Source organism: Gouania willdenowi, chromosome 9 (assembly GCF_900634775.1).
Source record: "Gouania willdenowi chromosome 9, fGouWil2.1, whole genome shotgun sequence".
In the NCBI taxonomy this organism is placed as follows: domain Eukaryota; kingdom Metazoa; phylum Chordata; class Actinopteri; order Blenniiformes; family Gobiesocidae; genus Gouania; species Gouania willdenowi.
The window spans coordinates 30,186,015-30,212,036 of NC_041052.1; the positions used below are offsets into that span (position 1 = coordinate 30,186,015).

General features: G+C 37.5%; 1 protein-coding gene across 1 annotated transcript; it reads right to left on the reverse strand.

Annotated features, from left to right (window-relative positions):
- Positions 1-12,168: 12,168 nt before the first annotated feature.
- On the reverse strand, positions 12,169-24,460 carry prdm12b (PR domain containing 12b). Its single transcript, XM_028457827.1, has 6 exons — positions 23,937-24,460; positions 23,275-23,340; positions 22,946-23,070; positions 20,879-21,034; positions 19,408-19,522; positions 12,169-13,155 (listed from the first exon to the last, which is right to left on the reverse strand). The coding sequence occupies exons 1-6, from the start codon at positions 24,172-24,174 to the stop codon at positions 12,737-12,739; spliced, it is 1,119 nt and encodes a 372-aa protein (XP_028313628.1). The 5' UTR covers positions 24,175-24,460; the 3' UTR covers positions 12,169-12,736.
- Between the last annotated feature and the right edge of the window lie 1,562 nt (positions 24,461-26,022).

Genomic DNA, 26,022 nt, shown 5'->3' on the forward strand with positions numbered 1-26,022 from the left:
CGGCTGCTTGGGGCTTCCTCGGATGTGTGTGTGGGGGGCGGTGGCTGCCTCTCGGCCTGGGATCTTGGGGGCATCTGGGGGGTTGCTCGGCCACGGGGGGGTTGCCTGGGGCTCCCTGGCCTCCTCTCTTTCTGCTGGTCTGGCTGCATCTGCGGGCCCAGGGCAGTTCCTGGGCTTGCAGTAGCGTTTTTTTTTTTTTTTTTTTTGCACATATGCTATTCTTCTATTCTTCCCCACCTTTTCTATTTCCTGTCTTGAGTCTCTCCTCCCTGCTCCCTTTCCCCTCCCCCTCCACTTAGGTGTAACACTGCTCTCCCTTTTTATATCCTCCCTATAATAAAAGACTTCTTACCCTTCCTTAGGGAGGGCTGGCGATGGTCACAATTAAGCAATAAAATAATTCAATTTATTTTATTGCAATAACAAAACATGCATTGCTTTCTCATAATGATTGCACTTCTTGTAGTGTTGACCTTTGACAGCATGTGCAGACAAGAGAAAAAAAAAAAAATAAAAGTTTTACCATTTGACAACAAATACTTTATTCTGGAAGAAAATATCATTGGCAGCAAAGGACCAACTTATTGTGTGACTATGAATGTACAGTATGTACACAGCCATTGGCAACAAGATTTCATGATTGTGTAAGCAAAGCTGGACCTACTTCTTAACATAAAGCTGTTAAAAATGGTGTAAAGTAAGTTTGTCATACCACAGAAGTTTGTAGTTAATCACACTTTTAAATTTGAATGATTAATATATACATATAAACATACTTTATCAATGTGTTTAGAAGACAATGGCTGAATTCACTTTACACTGACTTAAATGTGCAGTTAACTTTTCTGGTGCTGGGTGGATGACTGGGAGTTTGGAAGAAAGTGCCTGGGACTAACTTTTTTATAATGTAACACACAGCTTACACATTCACACTTACCACTATCACGTTTTTTTCTTTTCATCATCTTCTTGTTTTGTTTTTTTTTATGTGCCCTGAGAAATATGTCCGTTTCATTTTTTCGGTGTGTGTTGGATAACAACAGCAAGTTGATGCAGGGACCGGTAGTAGAGGGGCCCCATTAGGTAGGTTCCCGACGTAACACTGTAATGTGTCCTGGGGTTTTCAAGTTGTGTCGCTGATATCTGCCGTCTGTCGGGGCCCCCTACTCGCAACTAGCCAGTGACTACTCTGAAAGGGCCCCGTGCAGGGAATTTTTGTTGCGCTGTTGTTGCAGCGTCTCAAAGCAGTTACTGTACATTATTTTGTCATTGAAATTGACTAATGTCAGCCGTCCCTCGGGGGCCCCCTTCAGCTCAGGGCGCTAGGCAATTGCCTGTGTTGCCTACCCCGTTGCAACGCCTCTGCCTGGCTGTTTAAGATAAAATCAGATTATCTAATCTGAGAATTCTAACCCTTTATATTAAACCAAATAATCTCACATGAACACATATACTCTCCACTGCAACAGGAAATGTAACCTATGTTTTGCTGACATTATTCTAATTTATTTGTCTATCTGATAGGCTCCTCTCTGTTTATTTTATTGTTGTCTTTGTGTATCAGAATCACTTCTTTATCCAATCCTTGACCTGTTCACAGCCACAATTCATTGTGTCAATGAAACTTTAAATTCATAATTTAAACTGAAATATCCATTAGTGACCTTACATTTACAGAAAAAATGTTTTCCTGAGAAATATTTACACAGAAATCCCATTGTGCAGCATCTTCTAAGGTATTTTAGGATGTAACCCAGGATTCACTCAGGATAGAAACCATAAACATATTTTAATAGTTCATCTTAAGTGGTGTCTTTATAATCTATTTATAAACAGATTTGATCAAGTAATGCATATGAATTGACATGAATTCCTAAATGAGAAAGCACAGCTGTTTTCAAACTGAATGAAAAAGCATCAGCAGAACACAGCAGCAGGACCCCCGGCCTGTCCCCGTGGGATTTCAGTCGAATCGTATAAGATCACTGCAGCACAAAGTTTCTCCTCAACACAGGCTTGTATGTCAGGTTACAAACCAATTATTTTCTTTCAGTTGCTTTGCTCCTCTTTATTTCCTCTTTAGCACAATGACGTGGTTGTTCTTAGCGTCCAACCGCACAGCGTTCACAGGTGGTTTTATTGTCTCTCCCAGTTTTAGGCCTCTTTTGAACAGCAGGGCAAAGAGTGGTCAGTTTTCAGCCACAAACGTTTTAGTGTCCATATTTCCATGTATTGATGTTCATCTGCTTATCGCCAAACAGTCCTCTTATGACTGGTTATTCTATCGATAAACCCTCTACCAATTCAAGTGTAAACTTTATCAAACCATATTAAATTTTGCTTAATAATAAAGTTATATTCCTATATCTGAAACTTTTTGCATTTGACAAACAATCACTTGGCTCTGTTGTAATTTAGCTTAATTTCTGTACCCCCAAATTATTCTCACATTCCACTGTGATTAATTCTGTTATGTCTTCATTTTACCTTACACACCATAGTATTCACTAATCTTATACTCTTCACACAGCTCTGTGTTCTACACAACACACCGCACAGCAATGGACTTCTGTGTAAAACTGAAATTGTCCTTCCTTATGTATGAAATTAAGCTTATATGTTAATAAAAAGAACTGTAATTGATAAAGCATTCCATGGTTTGAATGCAGGTGGACTGTCTCTCTCTCTTAAAAACACATTTCAATTGCATCATTTAAGTGTTAGGTAAAGACACATTGTTTAGAAAACTCTTTTTAATAAAATTTTTCTTATTTATGAATCCAACTTTACTTTCTCTTTAAGTGACGAATAACAAATCAAATCTAGTTTAGATATTTCTCCCAATATATTCATACTTGTTCATCGCATCCTTTTTATTTCCCTTAAATCATGACATCACACAGTGTAAGTTAATTCTAATAGCCTATTTCATTATAATCCTGTCACCACAACTCTATTTTATCTCTTGTTAACATCTAATCTGCTGTACTTTCAATTCATATTTTTACAACGTCAGGTCTGATTTGTCATATTCTAATATTACTCTCCTAAATAAATCTGATCTAACTGTATAGATACATGATTCAATGGTAGAACTTCTAACCTTTGACCTTTGGCATCTGGACTGATGACTCCAAAAACATTCCATCACATTCATACAACATCAACCAGGACAACAAATAAACGCACACTTTCCCCAATCTATTTATTTATAGTTTAACAGTTGAACTTTTCAAACTTAGTCAGATTGTTATTTTCAACAATTAAATTCATCTTTTCTTGTCATTTTATCTATTATCTAGTTGTGTTACAGTCATTTATTCTAGAACTTTTATTAAAAAGTGATGACTTCATCTTTGACTGTGTTCAGATGGTTATCTGTTCCAATAGTATTTTTAATTCCACTAATTTTTCATCTAATAAATTCAAATGCCTTTTGCTGTCTTCTTATTAAATGTCACAACCATTTAAACTTAGTTTGCTCATAATTAAACTGTTTTCAGACAAAATTAACTGTTAGCTGATAAAAATAGCTTTCCCTTTTCCAGACATGTACACATGTTATTTATTTTTCATTTAGATCCTCTAACTATTTGTAGTTAACTGGGTCTTGTTTTGTTCTTTTTCTGTTTAACCCATTAATCTATGTTTATGCTGACATCATCATATCTCCTAATTGATTAATTAACCTTCTTTTAATTAAACAACACTGATAGGTATAAATGAAAAACACCTTCCTGCATGTTTGTCTTTATCAAATGATGATCTCATTTATTTTATTCTGAAAAGAACTTCTAGGGCATGTTATGTCCCATAGTTCCTTAGATTTATTAGCCTCCTAAGGCTGTCGTAAGACTCCTAATCCCCCCTTAGTGGTGGGATATAAACCCACCACTATTCACATTTTCAAACATAATTCATCCAGTTTACCATAGATGGTGGTGTCCAAACCTTCAGTGATTAGATCTGCTAATTTCTACTCATCCAGCCCCCTGGAGATGACTATTGAGTCAATGTAGATGGATCAGTGGCTGAACTTCTCCACAATAGGTGGTGACCTTCTACCTCTTCTTCTTCCACACCTTCTCCATCTTGAACCCACTACATAAACCTGTATGGGGAGATTTAAAGAGACAAATACACAGGTCGCCTCCAATTTGGAGGACCAAAAAAACATGTAGTGTTCCACCCCACAATAACTGTAACCTGTTTTTATTACAGCCATAGTAGTCTATTAACCTTTATTAGTGTCAAATGTCTTCATACAATCAACTATCTGTGTTTTCATAGAAATAACACGAAATTGGACCCAAAGGGGCTTTCATATGTCTAAGTTCATTAAAGAAGTGGCTTCATTGTTGACTCCTCCCAATAATTAGACATTATTCATAAACTTCCTAACCTGGTTTTATTTCATTCCGTTTAATTCCTTTTATTCTTATTTATCCAACCGCTTTTTGTTGTCGCTAAATGCAACATAATTTTGTTCTGCAGTGCATCTCTGATGTTATGTCTATCTTATATCTATCTATCTATCTATCTATCTAAAACCAGAACTCCCACAGGTTACCACTAAGTGATGTCAAATATTAGATCATTGTATAAATTACATGTACAAATCATACTTTTGGTAACTCATCTTCATTTTCAGAACAATTTATCACATCACAAAACAATCTAAATGTGGTGGTCGTGTCTCTATAATGTAAATCACCTGTTCCCCCAAACTTTCTCTTCCCATACTCACGGGTTTGGCGCTCTTGGCTCCTCCTTTTCTGTTCTTGCTTTCCTGGGTGTGGCTCCAGATAGTAAAAACAAAAACACACCACCACAGACAAAAAAACACAAACACAACTCCACAGACGAGCTGCTCCATCTCCATCTCCTGATATAATTCAATATACTCATGTCATCCCCAGAGCCTTCCAGGTGCTCAGTGGTTTCTCTGGTGGACATTTGTTGGAGGTGTCAAACCTCCAACAAATGTAACTTTTAAACATTTGAAACATATAAACCTGTAAACCAAACAGGACCTTTGTGTTCTTTCCAACAGAATCAGTGAAGAGGTTAGTATGTTAATATAGATGGAGAAAGAATAGAAAAAAGAAAAGGACATTTCTGCATTTTATGAACACAGCTTTCCTGCTGCATCCAGAATGCTTTTGTTCAGATGTTTGGTCATTTTGTCAGTCACAGTCAAGTCATGGGATCCCATGTCAGTGTCACGTGTCACCTGTTATTGGTCAGACATCTCTTTTGTGATCTTATGTGGTCCTGTTTATCTGACCTGTCAACACATTTCAGGATCCAAACTTTTCAAACACATCCATGAAGAACTCTGTCACCTATAGAAACTAGGAAAACATATTAGAGAAACAACATACAAAAGGTTTACATACACTTCATCTCAGTGGCCTGTAGTAGGTACACACCATACATTGTAAGAGTTTGATTCAACTCTAAATCGGAAACTTGACCATCTTAAAATAAACCCATTAAATTTTCCCCAGTGTAATAGATTATAAACCAATTCATAACGCTCAACTTGTGTAAGTAAAATTAATTCCAATGTTGCTGAAACAAGACAGGCTGTATTCGTATTATTTTCAAATTTACTAAGTTTCAGGTCAAAGAACAGAATTTTTATTTGTTTTTACACTCGTGCAGTGAAGAATCTACTAAAATAATGATCTGTGGTGTTAACATTTTCCTTTAGCCTTTTGACATATTTCAGTATTTTGGTCATTTGTTTACTTTTACAAAATGTTATTTGTGAATATATACAATTTTAGAGAATTCCAACCTTCTTCATGACATATTGTTTCCATCACCAGTTATCCTATCCACATCTGTTACATAAACTTCCTCAGCTCATCTGTTTTCATTACTTCCTGTAGCGGTCATAAAAAACCTCCACTTACTTTAAATCCACCAACAAACATACTCACCCAGAATACAATCTGCTCCCAAACCACCAACATTCTTCTCATTAAGTATCAAAGCAATCCATACTTTATCCACATTTTCACAACATCTGTCCATGACCATTTTATTCTCACATTTTACTTATTTATCTTTCTGGTGCTAAGTAATTATCCTAATACAAATGAATAACTGGAAGATGTATCTAGATTAAACGTAGGAAAATCCTAAAAATAACTATAGCAAAATGATTTGAACAACATAAACACCGTTTTGAAAAAGGCAGAGTTTGTAGGGTAACTTTTTCTTTTTTAATAATCTAGCACAATTACAAATTACCTGACAAAAATTGAATCAGCAACTTACTCCTAATATTGATCAACTGATTGATTTGCTCTTGGCTGTTGACTGTCTTCCAACATAGACAATTCAATACAAAGAATAAACATTCATTTAAACAGTAAAAATGGAATGAGCTGAATCAGTAACAGCTTATCGGAGCCCATCCCCAAACAGCATGATAAAAACAATAAATCCAACTCAATAACAGCTCTAATCATCAACTTATAAACTTATGATTCAATAGGTGCAAAGCCTTTTGTTTTTTAAAGATTTTTTTTTTAAAGAATTTTTAAACAGACCGTGAACTCATTAACTTAAAATGATCCTCAAGATTATTCCAGACTTTAACACCATAAACAGAAACATATATTCCTTTATCATTTGTTATAAATGTACTTTGTTCAAAAACACAAATCCCTCTTGAATTATATTTTCCTTCTCTTTGTTTAAGAAGTGATATAATACCCAAAGGAAGGCTTTAATTTCCTACTTGGAAAACAATCTCTAAATCCTTTTAACTTGACTAAATTCATAAATTCCGTATTAAGTAATGTAACTGATTGCTTTTGAGTTTCTTCAAATCAAACCTGCAAAGAAAGACACAGAAGGAAAAAATTACATGTAACCTGCTCACCGTCTTATCTCAAACCAACACAACGTCACGTTAACAGTCACGCATCATTAACGGAAATGTTTTAGTTTATGACCTAAACCATGGTTCACCAACCTTTCTGAAACCATGAGCTACTTCAAAGTTACTAAATAATTCAAAGGGCTACCAGTTTATTACACACAGAAATATTACTTCAATTTTCCAGTTTTACTTTAATGGGGACATATCATGCTAAATCCACTTTTTTAGCCCTTAAATGCATTTTGTTGTAAATTTAGAGTGCTTAGAAGTACAGAAAAAATCAAATTAGTCTCTTCAGGTGCTCCGTAGATATCTTTATATTCTGTTTTGCTCATATTTTTCAATCTGTTTTGATTTTTCTATTCTCTATTACGTTTTTTGAACTATTACATCACAGTATTTGCAGCGGAACTGCCAAATTAAGACATCAACTCCAGGTCCAACACTTCAAGCAATCCGCCATTTTTATTTCTCGCTTTTATTTTGTATTCCAAGCTCAAGGATGCCAAAGTTACGAGAGGATAAGTCAAAATGTTTGGTTGTTGGATGTAGTAACCCACACGCTTCATTACACCGTCTCCCAGCATCAGAACCTTTTCAAAGTGCCTGGTTGAGTTTTATTTTTCACTGAAATGTACCCACATCTGTGGGTAAGATCATTTTTGTGTGCGCGAAGCACTTCAAGGATGACTGCTTCTGCAACCTCCGCCAGTATAAAGAAGGATTTGCCGAAAGACTTTGATTGAGGGTTCAATTCCTTCTATCTTTGGAGACGACGAACAGAGCACTTCAGTAAGCTGTAAATAATGCTAAAAAGTGTGATGATAAGACGTCCCTGTCATTGTTTTGTTAGCATTAGCAGTTGCACCGTCTTCAGACTTCATATGTTAGCACTGTGTGCTCGTTTTAGATCCTTGATTATATGGCCTACGTGATTTAATTTAAGTCTAAAGTTTTCATTAGTCATTTCATTTTGCCGTTTTTGTCTTTGAAAAGACTGTATTAAAATGCATTTCGTGACGTTAGCTTGGCGCTAGCATTAGCTCGGTGCTTGTGTTAGCTCACTTGTTAGGGTTCTGCAGGTTCATCATCTTCATTTTTATCTTGCTCCGCTGGGTCAGACTCTGGCTCGAACATGTAAGGCTGGATGGACAAGTCTTCTGTTGTTGACATTTTGTAAATAACCTCTGAATAAAAATGCACCGGTACATAGCCATATCTCTTCTATCACACTACAAAAATGGCCGAGCAGGGTGGAGTTGAACCGAGTGTCACCTGAAGAGGGGGCGGGGTATGGAGTGTCTCATTTGCATTTAAAGAGACCGCACCAAAACGAGTTGCTCTCAGAAACACATCAGAAAAGGGGTAGAAAAGGGGTGGAGCTATAATAATGAGGAATTCAGACCCAAGCATTGCAGTTCTGCTTTATATAGATCACACCTGTATGATTTATATGTAAAAAGGAAGGATTTAAAACCATGATATGTCCCCTTTAAGACGCTCCATGAAGGACAGTGGGCTGTTGAGTGAACACTTGAATGTGCTGTTTTGACAAATATTTCTGTTCATTAATGTTATGGTTAGTATGCCCATTTTGTTAGGGTAAAAAAATAAATAATTAAATAATATTTTTTTTTGTTTTTGTTTAAAGAGAGTGAGTTTGTTAGCTCTTGGTTTTATGTTCACCTTACATGCCCTACAGCTAGGGGGCTCTAGCGCTCCTTTTTGGAGGACACATGTACACATGCTGGGTGTGGTTCAGTTGTAACTTTTATCTGGACGGTGTGGTTATGATTTCACTGAAAAAAATAAAGACCTAACGTGGAGTTGATCTTTGACTAACACCTACCCCTGGAGGTGTGGTCTACTCCATTGCCCCAGTCAACAGGCTCAACCAAGTAAGGCAAATGCACCGTTCCGCCTTAAAGCCTGTGCTCCCTCCTCAAGACATGAACCAGGAGGTCTGGCCACAAGGACTACCTGCAGATGAGGATGCCAGTGATGATGAGTTTGAGTCGGGGGCTTGGTTGATGGTCAGAGAAACGGTCGGTGCTTCATCTACGCCGGTTGAACCACTCACCCACAAACTGCCTCCTATTCCAACTCCTCCTGTTCCCGTCTTGCCTCACAGCTCTGGGTCTTTACCAAGGTGCTAGCAGCCTAACGACTGTCATATTTCGCCCATGGTCATAGGTCGTTTTATTAATCGGTGGGCCACCGATTCATTTAGGGGGGTAGATGTAATCAGACAGTTAAAGTGTGGTAGTTTCCCACCGTCATATACCCCGTCTACCGGACGCTCTCTTAACCGCACCCTCTGATTATAAGGATTATAAGCAGGTGAGCAAGCCGTAGCATCTGCGTGTTTGGGGCTCCTAGGCTGTACTGTCAGGTGCTAAATGTCAGTACTAGTCTCTTCAAACTTTTTTAGTAATAATGTACTTAACTTATTGTTGCCCTGTCACTGGGTTAGGCTATAGATGGAGTTTGCATTGATGGAGAAATGCTGCTCTTGTCAGTTTTCAAATCATGTTCAAATAGGCTCTCAATCATGTTTACGAAACGAAGCACCATGCACAACACTGAATGAAGTGAGGTTTAGCTGATTAGTTTGATTTTGTTAATCTTTGTCTAACGTTTGGGTTGTTTTTGGTTGAGTTACTAACCTTAAGTTTGTTAATATTTTCATTTTCTAAACTTCACCCTGTTTAGTAAAGTTTTGTTGGTGTTGAAAGTTTATTATATTTTGTCAAGCTTTTAAACCATATCATGAAATAAAAGAAGTATTTTTATTACGATTGTTGAAGATAAATAAAATAACATATATTGCTACCACTTTGGCCTCTGTTCATATTCTTGCCAGACTAGCAGTGATATTTAATTCACAAAAAGGGAACACCTGCCTTCCCATTGGTTACACTGGATCAGTTTTTTTGCTCTTCTTCTTTTTTTTAAAAATTTTTTTTATAGAAGTATCGGATCGGGACTCGGTATCGGCCAATTCTCAAAATCAAAGCACTCGGACTCGGGTGCAAAAAACCTGATCGGGACATCCCTACTTACTAGAAGTACTAGTGGCGTTTTTAGCTCCTACTACTACTAGTGGGCGTTTTTAGCTCCTACTACTACCAGTGGACATTTTGACTCCAACTAGTACTAGTCTTACTGTGAATATCTTTAAAAAAAAAAAAAAAAAGAAAAAGATTAAAATGCTTCAGCTGTAGGCTGTGTCTGGGTGTATGAAAATGTTAGATTCCAATGAAAACACTATTTTATTTGTCTGTAATAATGAATGTAGTTTTTACAATAACAATAGTTTCCATTAAAATTCTGCTATGATAAATCTAATCACATTTTAGAAACAATATTTAAAAAACAGCATGGTTGAATATTGATTTTCCAATCACCATCAATCGCCAACAGTTGAAAACTAATTTATTTTAAATAAAATATATATTTTGTAATGTAATATGTTGCTTAAAAGAAGACATTGTTTGATACAACTTTTATTTTGCTTTTTTAAATCACGTTATGACTAGGTTGGTTTATTTCCAATTCACATGAAAACGTGTCATTTGAAATAACAAAAATAAATTAATCCTATTGTTAAAAAAACAAAGAAAACACTATTTAAAAGGTTTATTTTTTTACATTAACACCTGTATATTTCAGTGACATTTTATTGTTTTATTTCCCACAAATACTGCAAGGATTATTATTCATCAGAAATTTTTAGTACAAATAAAAAAGTTTATTGGACTAGAGAAATAAAAATGTGACATCGGACGTGCATGGGTCATCAAATTCTGAAAAATCTACTGCTGGTATAACTCAAGATATTATTCAGAACTGGCCCTTTAAAGCTGGCAAAAACACAGGTTTGACACTGACCAATCAAAACCTTTGTCCCGCCTGCTTCATTAATATGCAGTCCACTAGTGGCACTAGTATTACTAGTGGACTGCATGTTGACCTTTACAAGTTAACTAGTAAGGACCAAATGCCCAATAGTTACACTTGTAAAACACATTTGGACTTTACTAGTAAAGTAATTAGGTTCAAAACGCTTAACTAGTTAATTCCTAAGGGCATAAATGTCCCTAGTACCTCTAGTGTCAGTCTTATTACTTGTACAAGTAGGGTTCAAGATGTTTACTAGCAGTACTAGTAAAAGTCAAAACACACACTTGTATCACTACTTGAGTCTTTAAGTCCTCACTAGTAAACTAGTGAGTACTTAAATGTGTACTAGTTAATTACAAATAGTCAAAATGTCCACTAGCTGCACCAGTTAATGTCCACTTATTGTACTAGTCAGGATATTTTTGGCAGTACTAGTTAACTAGTTAGATAAAGTGTCCGTCACATGCTAACTAGTAGTCAACACATCAGGGTACTAGTGGACATCTGTGTTCAACTAGTTAACTAGTAAAGTGTTTTGGCTGCTCAGTAAAAACTATTTATGGAACTACATAAACATATATTGTATATAAACATACATATGACGGTGTCTTGTATAAATATGTTCAATCAATGCAGTTATTGATGAAAAATTACCAAAAATCCAAGTTATGTCACTAGGAATCAATGGATTCCAATGGCCCGCCACTAACTTCCGGGAACAAATTCAGTTTTACATGAATCACGTGACGGTCAAACATTTTGGACTTCCATTGTCGCAACTCTCTCTTCATACGGCTTTGCTTAAACCTAACCTTGACTCTAAAAATTGTTGAAATATTGGGTTATAACCTAACCCTAACCCTGAGATGCTACGTACTTGTACTTAGGTAACTGTAACAATAGCACCGGATGTTGTCTGTACGGCAACTGGATAAATAGACACTTTCATTAATGTTTAAGCTTTCTTTACGTGTATGTGGAGCCTTCCTAGCAGTTAGGTCCTAACTGTTCTGATGTGGGACAATTATGTCAGGATATCTGATCGTTACTTTAGTCGTAAAACCTACTTCTTTTTTCTTGGCAGCTCCTCAGAGGCTAATCAAATCAAAGCGATACAAGCAAATATTTGGAGACACAAGTTCACTGAGAGCACACTGTGCACATGTACAAGCCTGTTTATAAGTTAGCTTAAAGGCTAGCTGCAGTATAAATGTAAAGAACGTCATGTGTTACCAATAAAATAAATCTGTCCAAATTAATTTATAAAACAAATATATTGAAGTAGTTTTTTTAATGATTTTTTAGCTTAAATCAATCATGGTGATGTGAAGTCATTGATTCTGATTAAACTCTTTATTTAAGTTGGTGTAGCTTTTCTCCAGAGACTGGGAGGACAGTGGAGACATTTAGAGGACATTAATTCACTAATGAAATGTGACGTCACTGCTGTGGTCATATCATCACCTCAAGAAGACGCTGCCAAACGTTGTTTCTGTCCATCTGTTGCTTTTGTCATTAGTTTCACACAAAACTGTAGTAACAGTGTGGGTGGTTGCCGTGGTTACAGTAATACTTTATTCTGAGCGCAGACCGCATTAAAGTCGACACACTTCAGCATCTATTTACAATATTTACAGCACAGGAAGTCCTCGTCTTCTACAGGAAGTGAGCTTAGCCCATTAGCTTCCAACGTCACACACTTTAACAGGGAAGCAGCAAAACTTGCCAACATGCTAACACCACGGACACAACACGAGTCGTCATGCAACACAAAGCAACAGACAAAGCGTCAGTGGGCTGTCCTTCATTTGTATGTATGGTATCTGTAGTTTGTTTGTCATGTGTCAGTAGTTTGTCTGTATCATGTCTGTAGTTTGTCTACATCGTGTCTGTAGTTTGTATCATGTCTGTAGTTTCACTGTATCATGTCAGCAGTTACAGCACCATCGCAGGGATGTGGTGAACCAGGCCGGCATGCGTGACGGCGCTGAGCTGCGGTGTGTGCGCGGGCGGTGAGTGAGTAGCATGCGCGGGCTCGGCAGGTGGACGGTGACGAGCGCTCTTCTGGTGTGCACGCAGGCCGGCGAGCTGCGAGTAGGCAGACTGGCAGACATGACACTTGTACGGACGCTCGCCTGTGTGCAGACGCACGTGGTTGCGCAGCGTGGACGACTGGCTGAAGCGGCGGCTGCAGAAGCGACAGACAAACGGCTTGTCCAGCGTGTGGATGCGCATGTGCGAGCGCAGGTTGCTGCGCGAGTTGAAGCCTCGATGACAGATGACGCAGCGCATCCTGCCCAATGAGGAGCAAGGGGTGGAGCAAGGGGGGGGGCCTTCCAAGGACAGGAACTCATCTGCATAAAAGAGGGAGGAGCTTCAGTCAGTAACACTAGGCCCACGCCGAGATCAATATAATTAATCAAATTTATCAATCAATTGATCAATAATCCATCTCTAACAGGCAATCACTAATTAAAAGGTAATTGATTAATGAGATGAATAAATATTAAATAAATGATAAAATGAATAATTGTACAAACTAGAGAATCAGCGATCAGAGAATCAAATTAAGATATTTACTAATAATCAATAACTATCAACAAACAATCATCACTTAATCAGAAACACTGATCACAAATAGACGTATTATCACATCTGATGAATGACTAATTAATGATTGTTAGGCTTTAATTCATAAGGGCCTGTATTACGAAGCTAGATAATTATATCCTGGATTTATCTCTGTTAGCAGGCTTTACCTAGCCAAACATTCTCCGTTAGCTGGACTACAAACCTTGATATCAACTTGCTAAATTAAGCAAGTTGATTTCAGCCTGGCTTCGTGCACACTCTTGTGACGGGTGGACATTGCAGCTTCAGACCAATCACACTCGGAGAAACTGTCTAAAGCAATTTACGTCACAATTGAGGAATAATTCTTTAAAAATATGAAGAATTAATATCAATAATTCAGACCAAAAACAACGCTGTTGCTGCAGTAAAAGCAGCAAGTAATTAATGCAGGAATTGATGAGTGCTAATGCTTAAATTTGTGAGATTATAAACAGACACTCTGATGAGTTTCACTTTTACTTTTACCTTGTCTGTGGCTCTGATGCTGCGTTCATATAGGTCAGCCTACATCATAAGGTGGACAATATTTGTATTTTATAATATTTCACAGGACTGAGGCTCTCAGCGTCACTACAGAATAAACAAATTATTTTTTTTTTTTCAGACGTGACATTTAATAAATGTTGTGCAATCACATACATCTAAAATATTCCTATACCTACAAACATTCAAAAAATATACACCATTTGATGTTAATTAATAAAATTAATTATATCTTATAAAAATGTAGTTATACACATACTTATCAACATACATACATATCTCATGTCAGATTAGCATGCCTGAATAGGGGTAGGAAGAAGTAAACTTGTCAAATCCTACCCCTTCTTCAATATTTAATAGTTATATATTATAATTGTATTTCTGTATTGAAAATAGTGTTATATATGTAAGTATAGATGACTTATATATACATATATTTGTATATATACAATATTCACACATATACATATTTATCAGATATAAACACACACGCACACACACATACTGTATATAAACATAAAATCTCAAGTTTGCATTCATATACATTCATTCACACAGTGCTCCCCTTCCCAATATGCCTGTAAACACCCGAAACCTATATATACAATTATATCTACAATTGCTCATATTCCTTTTTGCAGTGTAGAGACACCCTATAGTTTCTTCACCGTACTTCATACCTGTATTCAGTTAATATTTAAAGTTTGAGCCTTTTTTAAACAGTCTCATGCATGGACATTGTTTCAGGTCTTGACTGAGTTTGTTCCAAATCCCCACTCCACTGACTGAAGTGCACATCCTCCTCATTGTTGTTTGAACACTCTTAGTTCTGAAGTCCAGATTCCCCATGTAGTTATAATCCCCCTCTCTAGTAAAAAAGTTTCTGTATGTTGTCTGGAAGTTGCTTGTTTCTAGCTTTGTGCATTAGTTAAGCTAGAGTTTTAGTAAGCCTGAATTAATAAAAAAGGCATTAGTGTGGTCCCGGAATCCTGCCTTTTGAACCAGTCTGATGGCTCTTTTCTGGGATATGCACAACAATCGGAGCGAGGATTTGTAGGTGTTGCCCCACACCTCCACACAGTAATTCAAATAAGGCAATATTAGTGAGCAGTGTAAAATATGTAATGCTTTGTTGTTTAAGAAGTATGTTGCTTTGCTGAGGACTGAAACACTTTTGGATATCTTAGTTTGAACATGTTTAATATGAGGTTTCCAACAGATGTTTTCATCAATTATCACACCTAGAAACTTCATTTCTTTAACCCTTTCTACTTTTACACCCTCTATCATAGGTTTTATATCATATCAGTCTTCCCCTTACACTTACCAAACACCATACATTTTGTTTTATCTACACTTTTTTAATTTGTTTAATTCTGATGTGATTTCAATGCTGAGCTGTTGTCCTCCCCTATACAGAAAATGTTTGTGTCGTCAGCAAACAATAAATAGTTTAGGTCCCAACACAGACCCCTGGGGGACACCACAAACAATGTCCAAGCATTTTCACAAACTGCTGTTAACTGCAAACTGCTTAGATAACTTTTCATCCACTGTAGAACCACACTCGATACCATAATGCTCCAGTTTATTGATTAAAATGTCATGACTTATTGAACACGCCTACTGCCCATTTCTTTTTGTCTATGGAGCTGGTGATTTCTTCTATTGATTCAATTAATGCCATTGAGGTGAATCTTTGTGATCTGAATCCATATTGGCTTTCAGACAGCAGTTTATTATCAATAAATTTGTCCAATCCATGAGTGAAAAGCTTCTCTAGGATTTTGGAAAATTGTGGCAGTCGAGAAACGGGCCTGTAGTTATTGAATTGATGTCTGTCTCCAGTTTTATAAAGTGGGATGACTTTCGCCTTGTTCATTTCTTTTGGGAATTTAACAGATTGGAAAGACAGATTGCAGATGTATGTTAGAGGATGAACAATTTCTTCAATAACCTTTTTGACAATTGTCATATCTATACCAACACAGTCAAGTGACGTCTTGCTTATACATTTATTTACAATATCTATTATTTCTCTCTCCTCCACTGCAGTAAGAAACATTGAGTTTAGATTCCTAATAATTAATGTTTCTTTCCACCCATCATCTGCTCCAGGATTATTGCTTTTTCCTGCCAGTTTTAGTCCAACATTTACAAAATACTTGTTGGAAGTCATTAACCACATCATTCATATTATCAATGTTCTTTTCATTATTAGTAAAATATTGAGGGTAAGTGCTTTGTTTTGAGCTGTTTCTAATGACAATATTCAGTAAGTTCTAAATGCTTGCAAGTTGTTTTTATTGTTATCTAATAATTTGATGTAGAATTCTTGTTTTGATGCTCGTAAAATAGTTGTTAATTTACTTTTATATTTTTTGTAGTTGTTCTCTGCTGCTTCAGTTCTATATTTAATGAATTATCTATATAGTGTGTTCTTTTTTTGAATTTTTTTTTACAGACATTTTGTAATCCTCTTGTGATCCAAGACTACACTATACACTAAAATACTTATGTCTTTTAGTGTATTTCTTTATTGGACAGTTTCTATCATATAATATTTTGAAGGTATTTAAAAATGTTTCATAGGCTTTGTCAATATTGTTTTCGCTTAAAACTGACTCCCAGTTGTGTTTACACAGATCTTCTTTAAATACATGTACTGTCTCTTCTGTCCTCACTCTTTTACATTTTTGTCCCATAATCAGTTTCTCTCTAGTAGCAGCCATCATATATTACAACAACCAGTAGATGGTCACTTATTATTAATTAATAATCCACTTAGTGTATTAATAGTTATAATAATAATACTAATAATTACTTAGTATACTTAGAATAAATAGCCAATTGAAATGCATGCTGAGACCAACAGGAAATTACATAATCTGTTACTGAGCACTGTGGGTTAAAGATGGTGTTATTTAGTCAATTTATCATCAGAATCAGATTCCTTTTATTGTCATTGTTCCTCTTTCAGAAGCACAACAAAATAAAAAAAATAGCAGCTCGCTTCAAGCCGATGCGTCCGTAGGCGCCGCCATCTTGTTTGTTTGTCATAGCAAACAATTGAAGCATGTGACCCCACACTATGATCATGTGAGTTTGATAAGTTCTTCTTAACACCTGTCAGTGTTTAATAAAAGATTAATGTAATTTATGAGATTTGTGAGTGTTTGTGTAACTCAGTATTAAACATTACATTCAAATGAACAGAGGGAGCAGCGGTGCTGAGTGACCCTGGATGTCAAGTCCAACACCGCAGACGCTCCCGGTGCAGGTGAGCGGCGCGCACGGGAGGTGCGTGCACTACGTACTAAGACCGAAAGCGATAGTGTATTTTTGGCATTGGGGAGCCTTCACAGTGACTGTCCCTGAACAGCCTCTCCCTCTCTGTATTTTCAGAGGTTTCTCATAAATAATCTCTGATCAATGAATGGACATTTATATCGTGCAGTAAATGGAGGCGATGGATACACACGTATCCTTATATAGACATATTGTTACTGATGGTTTAAACATGTGAAGACAGTGATCATTTAATTAAAAATAAGGGACACATTAAAAACGTAATAAGGCAATGATTCCATCGTCATTTGTATCTATTCAAAATCATAATTAACCATTTACCATGATATTCTGTTATTTTTCCTTTTGAAATACCGTTTTAAAGCAGTATTTAAAAAACCAAAGTATAACAGAAGTCTTTTTGACTCCTTTTTCCTTTTGTAGATATTTGTTGAGTGTTTTAATGCATCACTAAAAGGCTTCTTTAAAAATGATGACGTGGTTTCATATGAGTGCGTCTGCAGCTTAAGCCAAGTCTGCTGCTTAAACCTGGTTGGGAGCAGGTTTAGCCTACAGACTGTTTTATTATGGTAACTAAGGTGTTTTCTCTTTAATGAAACAGCCGTTCCAGTTAGAACCCGGCTTAACGGAGCTAGACTATTAGGTTAAACCTGGGGGGTATTGTACAAATGTCAGATAAATAAATGAGAAAGCACTATCTTGGATAAATTGGTTGCACGTTTGCTGAGCCAGGATGAAGAGACAAGGTTTACTGAAGGATGTTTGAGATAAGTGGGCGTTCACGGCTTTCTTAAGATGATGAATTCGATCACAGAATCACAGATGAAAATATGGATCACGGAGGCGCAGCTTCGTTTACACCTGCCAAACAACGTATGAAAGACATGATACGGCAGCGCTGCTAAAAAGGAGAAAAAGAAAGGCTGGCAGACAATAGCAGACCGCCTCAATGTGTAAATATAATAGTAGATTAGAATAGAATAAATAAAGTGAACTGCTATAGTTACAGTAAGAGGAGGTGGAGCTGATGATCACTTTAATAAATTACGAATTATCAGATGTATTCTTTTTTTAAAGTGTCTCATAGAATAGAATAGAATAGAATAGAATAGAATAGAATAGAATAGAATAAACCTTTATTGATTTACTGAAATTCTCAAAAAAAAAAAAGAAAATAAAAAAGGGAAAGGGTACTAGCCGGAACTTGAACTCGATTCTACCACTGATCCACCATTACATTGAACGATAAAGTTGCATGTTACTGAGGCTGTGAGACATATACATATAACTAAGTTTTGAGAAAGGATTTGTCATCTATAATTTAACAAAAAATGAAACCCAATAAGCCATCTCAATCAAACCTCCAACAGCAACTCCACAAGCAGGGTTATTAGTATTACAACATAGCCGTAGACCTGACAGAAAAATAAATTGCATGAATTGAGATATTTTAAAGTTAAAAAGTGAAATCAGAATAATGTGGAACCCTTTAGATCCAACAGTACTGTATTAATTTTCTTATTTTTAGGACACACTTTAAAAAAAATTTAAAAGTTACATTGCAGTCATAATGAGAAAGGTCAGATTATTCTGTATCTTTTTGAACTTTTCACTGTTGGTGTTTTATTAATAAGGACAATATTCCTAAAGAACCATCTGCCTTCTCACTTTCATTGCTCAAATCTTGTCTTTTTATATCTTCTTTTCATCTTTATATATAAAATATGATATTAAAAATATTAAAACCAAAAGTCAACTGAAATGACTATTTGTAATATATGGATGAAGAAACATGTATAAAAACTATGAACATTCTGTAAAACACTAATTTCTCACAGCACTGACAGCAGAGCCACAACAGGGATAACTTTATCCTGGTTGTTTACCTGCTCTGCAGCAGGTTAGCTGTAGAGACTAAATCACCATGGCTGCTTGTCAGGGATAAATTTGGCCAGCTTTCGTTCAACCAACTTGTGGATATATTTATTCAGGATAGCCATTTTTTCCAGGATTTATCCCCTGTCCTGGTTATTGTGAAAAAGCCTCTGGACTTAACCACGAGTTGGGTTGATGAAACACCTCTCTGGTCATAACCAGGTTAGTCGTTTAGCCTAAGTTACCATGATGATTTAATCACCGTTACCAATCACCAATAATGATCAATAAGTGCTGATAATCACCGCTCTTGGTCTTCTTGCTTTGCTCTTCGTCTCCTCCAGGAATCCCTGGGATTCCCAGGAACGTGTTGTGTGAGTTTCCGTACCAAACCAAGAGTTCCTGATCAGGAGGGATGGTCTGCAACACGCAAACAAACAAACAAATGAACATAAGCACACAAAGAAAACACACACACAAACAAAAACAAAACAAACAAACAAAATGCACACAAATAAAACAAATACATAAAACAGACAAATGAAATAGAACAAAAACAGAAGGGTTATGGGGCTGCTTTTATCATTTCTTTCATTGCGGTGCTCAGTGTGTGTGTGTGTGTGTGTGTGTGTGTGTGTGTGTGTGTGTGTGTGTGTGTGTGTGTGTGCTCAGCCTCAGACCATTTTAAAAAATAAACGTTTAATAATAACAAATTTTAACAAAAATTAAACGAATTTAAGATGAAAACTGTCCTAAATTATTTCAGAGTAAGGGGCACTACGATCGACCTATCCACATGAAATCACATCATCGGCGGGTTTTCCTTTGATTGATCCACTTATTGATTAGAGTCAATGAGCGACAAAAGGGAAACTAAACAGACAGTTGTAAACTAGGTGCTAAATTATATTTTGTCAGATGTTAAATTATGTATGTTCATTGACCACTTCCTTTGTCACCCCCGTTTTTATTTAATGACTTGTTAAGCTCACTAAAAAAATTAAATAAAAACAAATTAAATTTCAAAAAGTATAATAACTCTGACACACACTCACTCACTTCATTGTATAAACTACATATGTACTTACTTGTTTATGGGTTCTGTGGCAATACATTTTGCTAGTTTGAAAGCAGTTCTGTAACTGCAATTTTCCTTACTTATTTGTCCAAAACTACACAAACCCTGTTTTTGGTGTATGTCTAATTTGGGTTGTAGCCCTCCCTGGAGAAAAATGCACCAGACGCCACTGCTAGACACACAAAGAATTTTTCTCTTTTTAAGATGACAGAAACAAACTGAGGGGATGGTGTCATCAGAATAATTTATCTGTCCTTTTTTTTTTTTAAATACTTCATGGTGTAAATCCAAACTTACCATCTTTTCAATGCAGTTTTTAAATAACTAAAATAAAATATAACTTTAGTTGCCTTTCAAACACTGCCTGCAGTACCGCCCACCTCCAGCAGAGAGCGCCAACGCGCAGTTTAGAGAATGCGGCGCGTGTTCGATGAACGACGAGACTTATTTCAAAGGTTTTTCCATCCTTTCGATGGAACAGTTGAAGTTCACACATTGCAGGGAGTAAAATAAGTCTTTGCTCAGTGTTTTAATTGAGGCTGATTATAATGGACATTGAGCAGTCATTAACAAACTGTTTGTGTGTGTGTGTGTGTGTGTGTGTGTGTGTGTGTGTGTGTGTGTGTGTCTGTGTGTGTGTGTGTGTGTGTGTGTGTGTGTGTGTGCGTGTGTGTGTGTGTGTGTGTGTGTGTGTGTACCTCCACAGCCTTGTAGAAGATGCTGCTGTTGATCTGAACCACCTCCAGGTTTTGTTCTTGTTCGTTTCGAGCACATTTGATGTAAGTCATCCAACTCCTCTGGTTCTCCTGACTCGCATCGATGAAGTATCGCACCGTGCCGTCCTCGTTAAACACCTGCACGCACGCACACACATGGACTATAATCAGGGTTTTAGATTAGCTTTTTAGCTCACCGCCCAATTTTTTTCCAGCGAAAATAAACTACATTCTACATAACAGATTTAAGCGTTCATGTTTCTTTAAATATATATATATATTTTTTTTTAGTTGATTGCAGAAAGACATTAAAATGGTAAGAAAATGTAATCATTTAATTTAAAACAATGTTGTAATAACCTAGGTGTAATAACCTAATAGAACTTTAGGTGTGTCAGAGAAGTGAACATTTTATGAAGTATATTCTCATAACTTAATAAACAAACTTAACTCAGATGAAAATTGGATCCCTGAACACGGTTTGTAGTTGGAAAGAATATAGAAATAATCAGAACTAAGAATGACATGTAGTGTAGACAAAAAATGTTTTACTAACATGCATGCTCATCAAATGTAAACATATCTTACTCCCCACAATCTCTGTAGTGCACATTTTAAAGGTGAACAAATGGTCGAATACCAGCCACTTACGACCCGACATCCACACACTATAAAACTCCTCAATTTCTTCTTCTTTTCAGATCCTCTTTCATCTGTATTTTCTTGTGTCTGCAGCAGCCCTTCTTTTTAGCACTTCAGGTTTTTCAACACCCGATAAATATCTCCACATGTTTGTTTGTTTTCCCAAACGAATTTTACAACTTAATTTCAGCTCCTACTGTATGTTTTGCGCCGTTCGATTTCTGCTCTCCGATACCAAAACACAATCACGCTAACAAAGCACAATAATAATAATAATAATAATAATAATAATAATAATAATAATAATAATAATAATAATAATAATAATAATAATAAGGATTTATATAGCGCTTTTTTTAGGAGACTCAAAGCACGTAATGGTAAGCTACATTGTACCCACAGCTGCCCTGGGGCAGACTGACAGAAGAGTGGCTGCCTTTTCACGCCTGCGGCCTCTCCGACCACCAACATTCATGCACAATTCAAACTCATTCATACGAGGCAATGCGGGTAAAGTGGCTTGCCCAAGGACACAACGACAATGGCTTGGATAGAGCAGGATTCAAACCCCCAACCCTTTGGTTATTGGAAGACCCACTCTACCATTGATCCTGTCACACTGTTTTCAACCAAATTATTCAAGTTCACCTACAAAAAAAAAACATTTTTGAAAAGGAATTATTGTGTAAATCTTCCATTGTACTGCTGTTGAGAGGAGACCCTCTATATATATTATATAAATATAAGATAAATATTTCTCATTTCTAACTTTTTATTTGAAAAAATAAATGTGAAATAAAATAATATATTTTGTTGTTGATTTGATTCCAATTAAAAACTCTCATAAGAATGACTGCAGTTTGTTAATTACACTTTTTATTAGAAAGAAGAAATATAAAAAAATCATAAAATCATTGTTCTTTGTGTTTTTGTTTTTTTTTGTTGTTGTTTTTTAATTCCTATTCAACGCCCTTTTACAAGAACTGTATTGTTAATAAAGGCTACAAAGTTTCCCTTTTTAACATTTTCAGTTGGTGGTGTGCCTTGGGATTTTTTTCAATGAAAACATTAACCTTTACTCAAAAAAGGTTGAAAAACACTGCAATGTATCATCTGCGTGTCCTGCTCAGAATGTAAAGGCTGATGTTTGTGTGAGGAAGCTCAGCATCTCCTCTGACCTTCAACATTAAAGGAGATAAAATAGTGTTCGTTTTCAAACTGAAAACTTTGTATTTTGTGTTTGTTGCTGACTTTTTCTCTTTCTTTCATCTGAAACATGTTAACATTTTCAGTTTGTTGTTATTTTTCACATACAGCTGCAGAACATTTCAGGTGGAATTATATGTGTATGTTTGTTGCTGTTGGTGATAAATGTGTGTGCTGTTATTGTTGTTTTGTTGCCGTTACCTCCCACATCAGGTTGTTGTTCTTGTAAACATCGATGTGCTCCGGAGACACGAGGCGGCCTGTGAACGGACCCATCTCTGTCCCCGCTTTGATCCACGTCTTAGAGAAGATCCCCAGACCCTCACCTACACACACACAGGGTTAGTGTGAGAGTACACACACACACACGCACGCACGCACGCACGCACACACACACACACACACACGCACGCACGCACGCACGCACGCACGCACGCACGCACACACGCACACACACACACACACACACACACACACACACACACACACACACACACACACACACACACACACACACACACACGACTCACCTGGTACAGAGCTCTGAGCGATGATGACCTCTGAAGGCAAAACGAGACTGGACAGCTTCTGTACCTCTGCACACACACAGACGCGCGCGCACACACATACGCACGTTAGAAAGGCTCTCACTGCTGAAACGCGCACGTTACAAACGCTAAAAACCAATAAATGGACGCTCCGGAGCGCGGGAATTTACGCGTAATCGTTTCTTAAAAATTGTTTCTAACGAATTTTAAGGGGAAAAAAAACGAATTTAACGCGAAACGGCTGCTAAAATTAAAACTAACCGGAGCGCGTATCGGATTGCAGGCCAAGACAGATTCAGCGGTGAGTGTTAATGAATGAATTAAACAATAAATTAATTAATAACGGGAGGACGCACCGACACTAAACGGAACGATCGTTGTTGTGTGTTTATTTTAATTATTATTATTTCCGTTAGAAAACTATTCCCTTAATTATTTGAATAGCCCAACATTCACAGAATCGAATAATAATCTTTTTCTTTTTTTTTAATATATAATGGATCAATAATTAAAAACAATTCGACCTCAAATTATAATACATTGGGTTGATCGAAATCAAATGATTGGATGATATTTCAAAAACAGTGGTTTTAAATTATTTCATTAAGTATATGATTTAAAAACACTACAGGTCATTCACTGACCTCCACTGAAGCTCTGCGCGAGCGCCTCGGCGGTGAAGGCGGTCCGCGGGCTCGCGCTCGGCCCGGTGCGGTCCTCGTGCGACAGGTGCGGCGGCTGCTCGCCCAGCACGTGCCTCCACCGTCCGTAAAGGAAGCTGTGCAGGACGTCCGACGTGATGACGTCCGCCAGGGAGAGCGGCTGTTGCGGCTTGAAGAGCGGCTTCAGGCTCAGAGAGGAGCCGGGCAGCACGGAGCCCATGGCCGGGGTCACAGAGGGGAGCACCGGGGTCAGTGTGCAGAGAGGACCAGGGTCAGCACCGGGGAGGGCGTCTGTCTGTCTGTCTGTGAGCTGCAGGTGACACACCGACGGTCGGAACCGCAGAAAGTCCGTGAGGAAGCGTATGGGTTTTAAAAGAGCGTGGGGGGGTGGGGGGGGGGGATATTAAAAGCCAATCACAGCTCAGAGAGTCACAGCGAGCCGTTCAGTGTGTGTGTGTGTGTGTGTGTGTGTGTGGTGGGGGGTGTATCATTGTGAGAAAAAGTATTTTTTCCAACATTAACACAGGTGTGTATCAGTTTGTGTGTATTTGTATATGTTTGTATGTGTGTAGGTTTTTTTCTCTAAAAACACAGACAAAGTGGATGAATCTTCTGGCAGGTCTGGCTCCTGAATGTTTCTAATGTGTTCACACACACACACACACACACACACACACACACACACACACACACACACACACACTCACACACACGCACACACACGCACACACACACACGCACACACACACACACACACCAAGTGCGTGCGTGTGTGAGTGAGTGACAGAGCAGGAAAAGCGATTAGCGCTGCCGTCACCCTGACAACAGCCCCCGCTCCATCCCATAATGCACCAGGGTTATTATCCTCTGTGATCTGTATTTATGAGCTTTTAAACATTCATTACACGGACACGCGCACACGCACATGCACTGCCCAAGCCTTTCAAAGGCAGCCCGCTGCAGTCTTTATGAGCACAAACACTTTGGAAACATTCACACACACACGTGCACGCGCATGCACACAAACATTTTTGTTTTCAGTTTTTGAGTCGAAGGAAAACATCTGATTTGATAACGCAACGAGGTTTATCATTTCACCCTTACACACACGTCTGTGTATTCGTGTATCACTGTGTGAATATTATTGTATCAGTGTGTGTGTGTGTGTGTGTGTGTGTGTGTGTGTGTGTGTGTGTGTGTGTGTGTGTGTGTGTGTGTGTGTGTGTTTCTTTAACCGTTGCCGTCTTGCATGCGGCCTCCTGGACACGGTTTAACGGGTTTAGAGCCGCCAGTATGTGCGCGCGTGTGAGTGTGTTGCAGACAGCAGCAGGTGACTGGCACGCGCACAGAGCGTTTGGAGTCGGTGAGAACACAAACTCAGCTCAGCAATTGTTCCTGTAACGGGATTAAAGACGGTCGTTAGTGTTCACGAGAACAGCTGTCTCTCTCTCGAATAGGTGTAGCGAAATACTCAATTTACGATACGATATAAAAAGTTAAAAAAACAACTTTCAAGTGAAGAGTAACAAATGTGTAACGAATGTTTGTTAATGAAAAACCAAAGTGTGAGACAGTGTGATGAGTGTTTGACTTCACAAATAAAGAATGAAAACAAATCTACCAATTTAACTGTTTTTATTATTACTAAAGTGTCTAAATCATTAGACTGAGGGCCTTTCTTTGGACTTTTCATTCAGTTGCTCCTCTTTCAGTACGGCACCAATGTTTTGGTTTGTGCGTGATTCAAATATGGCTTGTGTTTAGAGCACGTATATTTTTTTCATTTCCCAATCATCACATCAATGGTGTGGGCTCTAACTGTTCCGTAGCTTAAGTAGCACTTCTCTCTTTATCTTTCTACTCTCAGCCTTCTCAAACATAAATCACATCACTGTTTTTGCTTCTTACTCCATCTCAACCTCTGCTTAGAAGAAGCTTTAGTGCTCAAATGTGTTGAACTCCACCGCTCCAGACATGTTGGGTCCGTTTATAGACAAGCGAGTGCTGACCGCAGTGTTTGCTCACTCATTTTCAGCCGGGCTGTTTTTTCGGTGCATCACTACACACA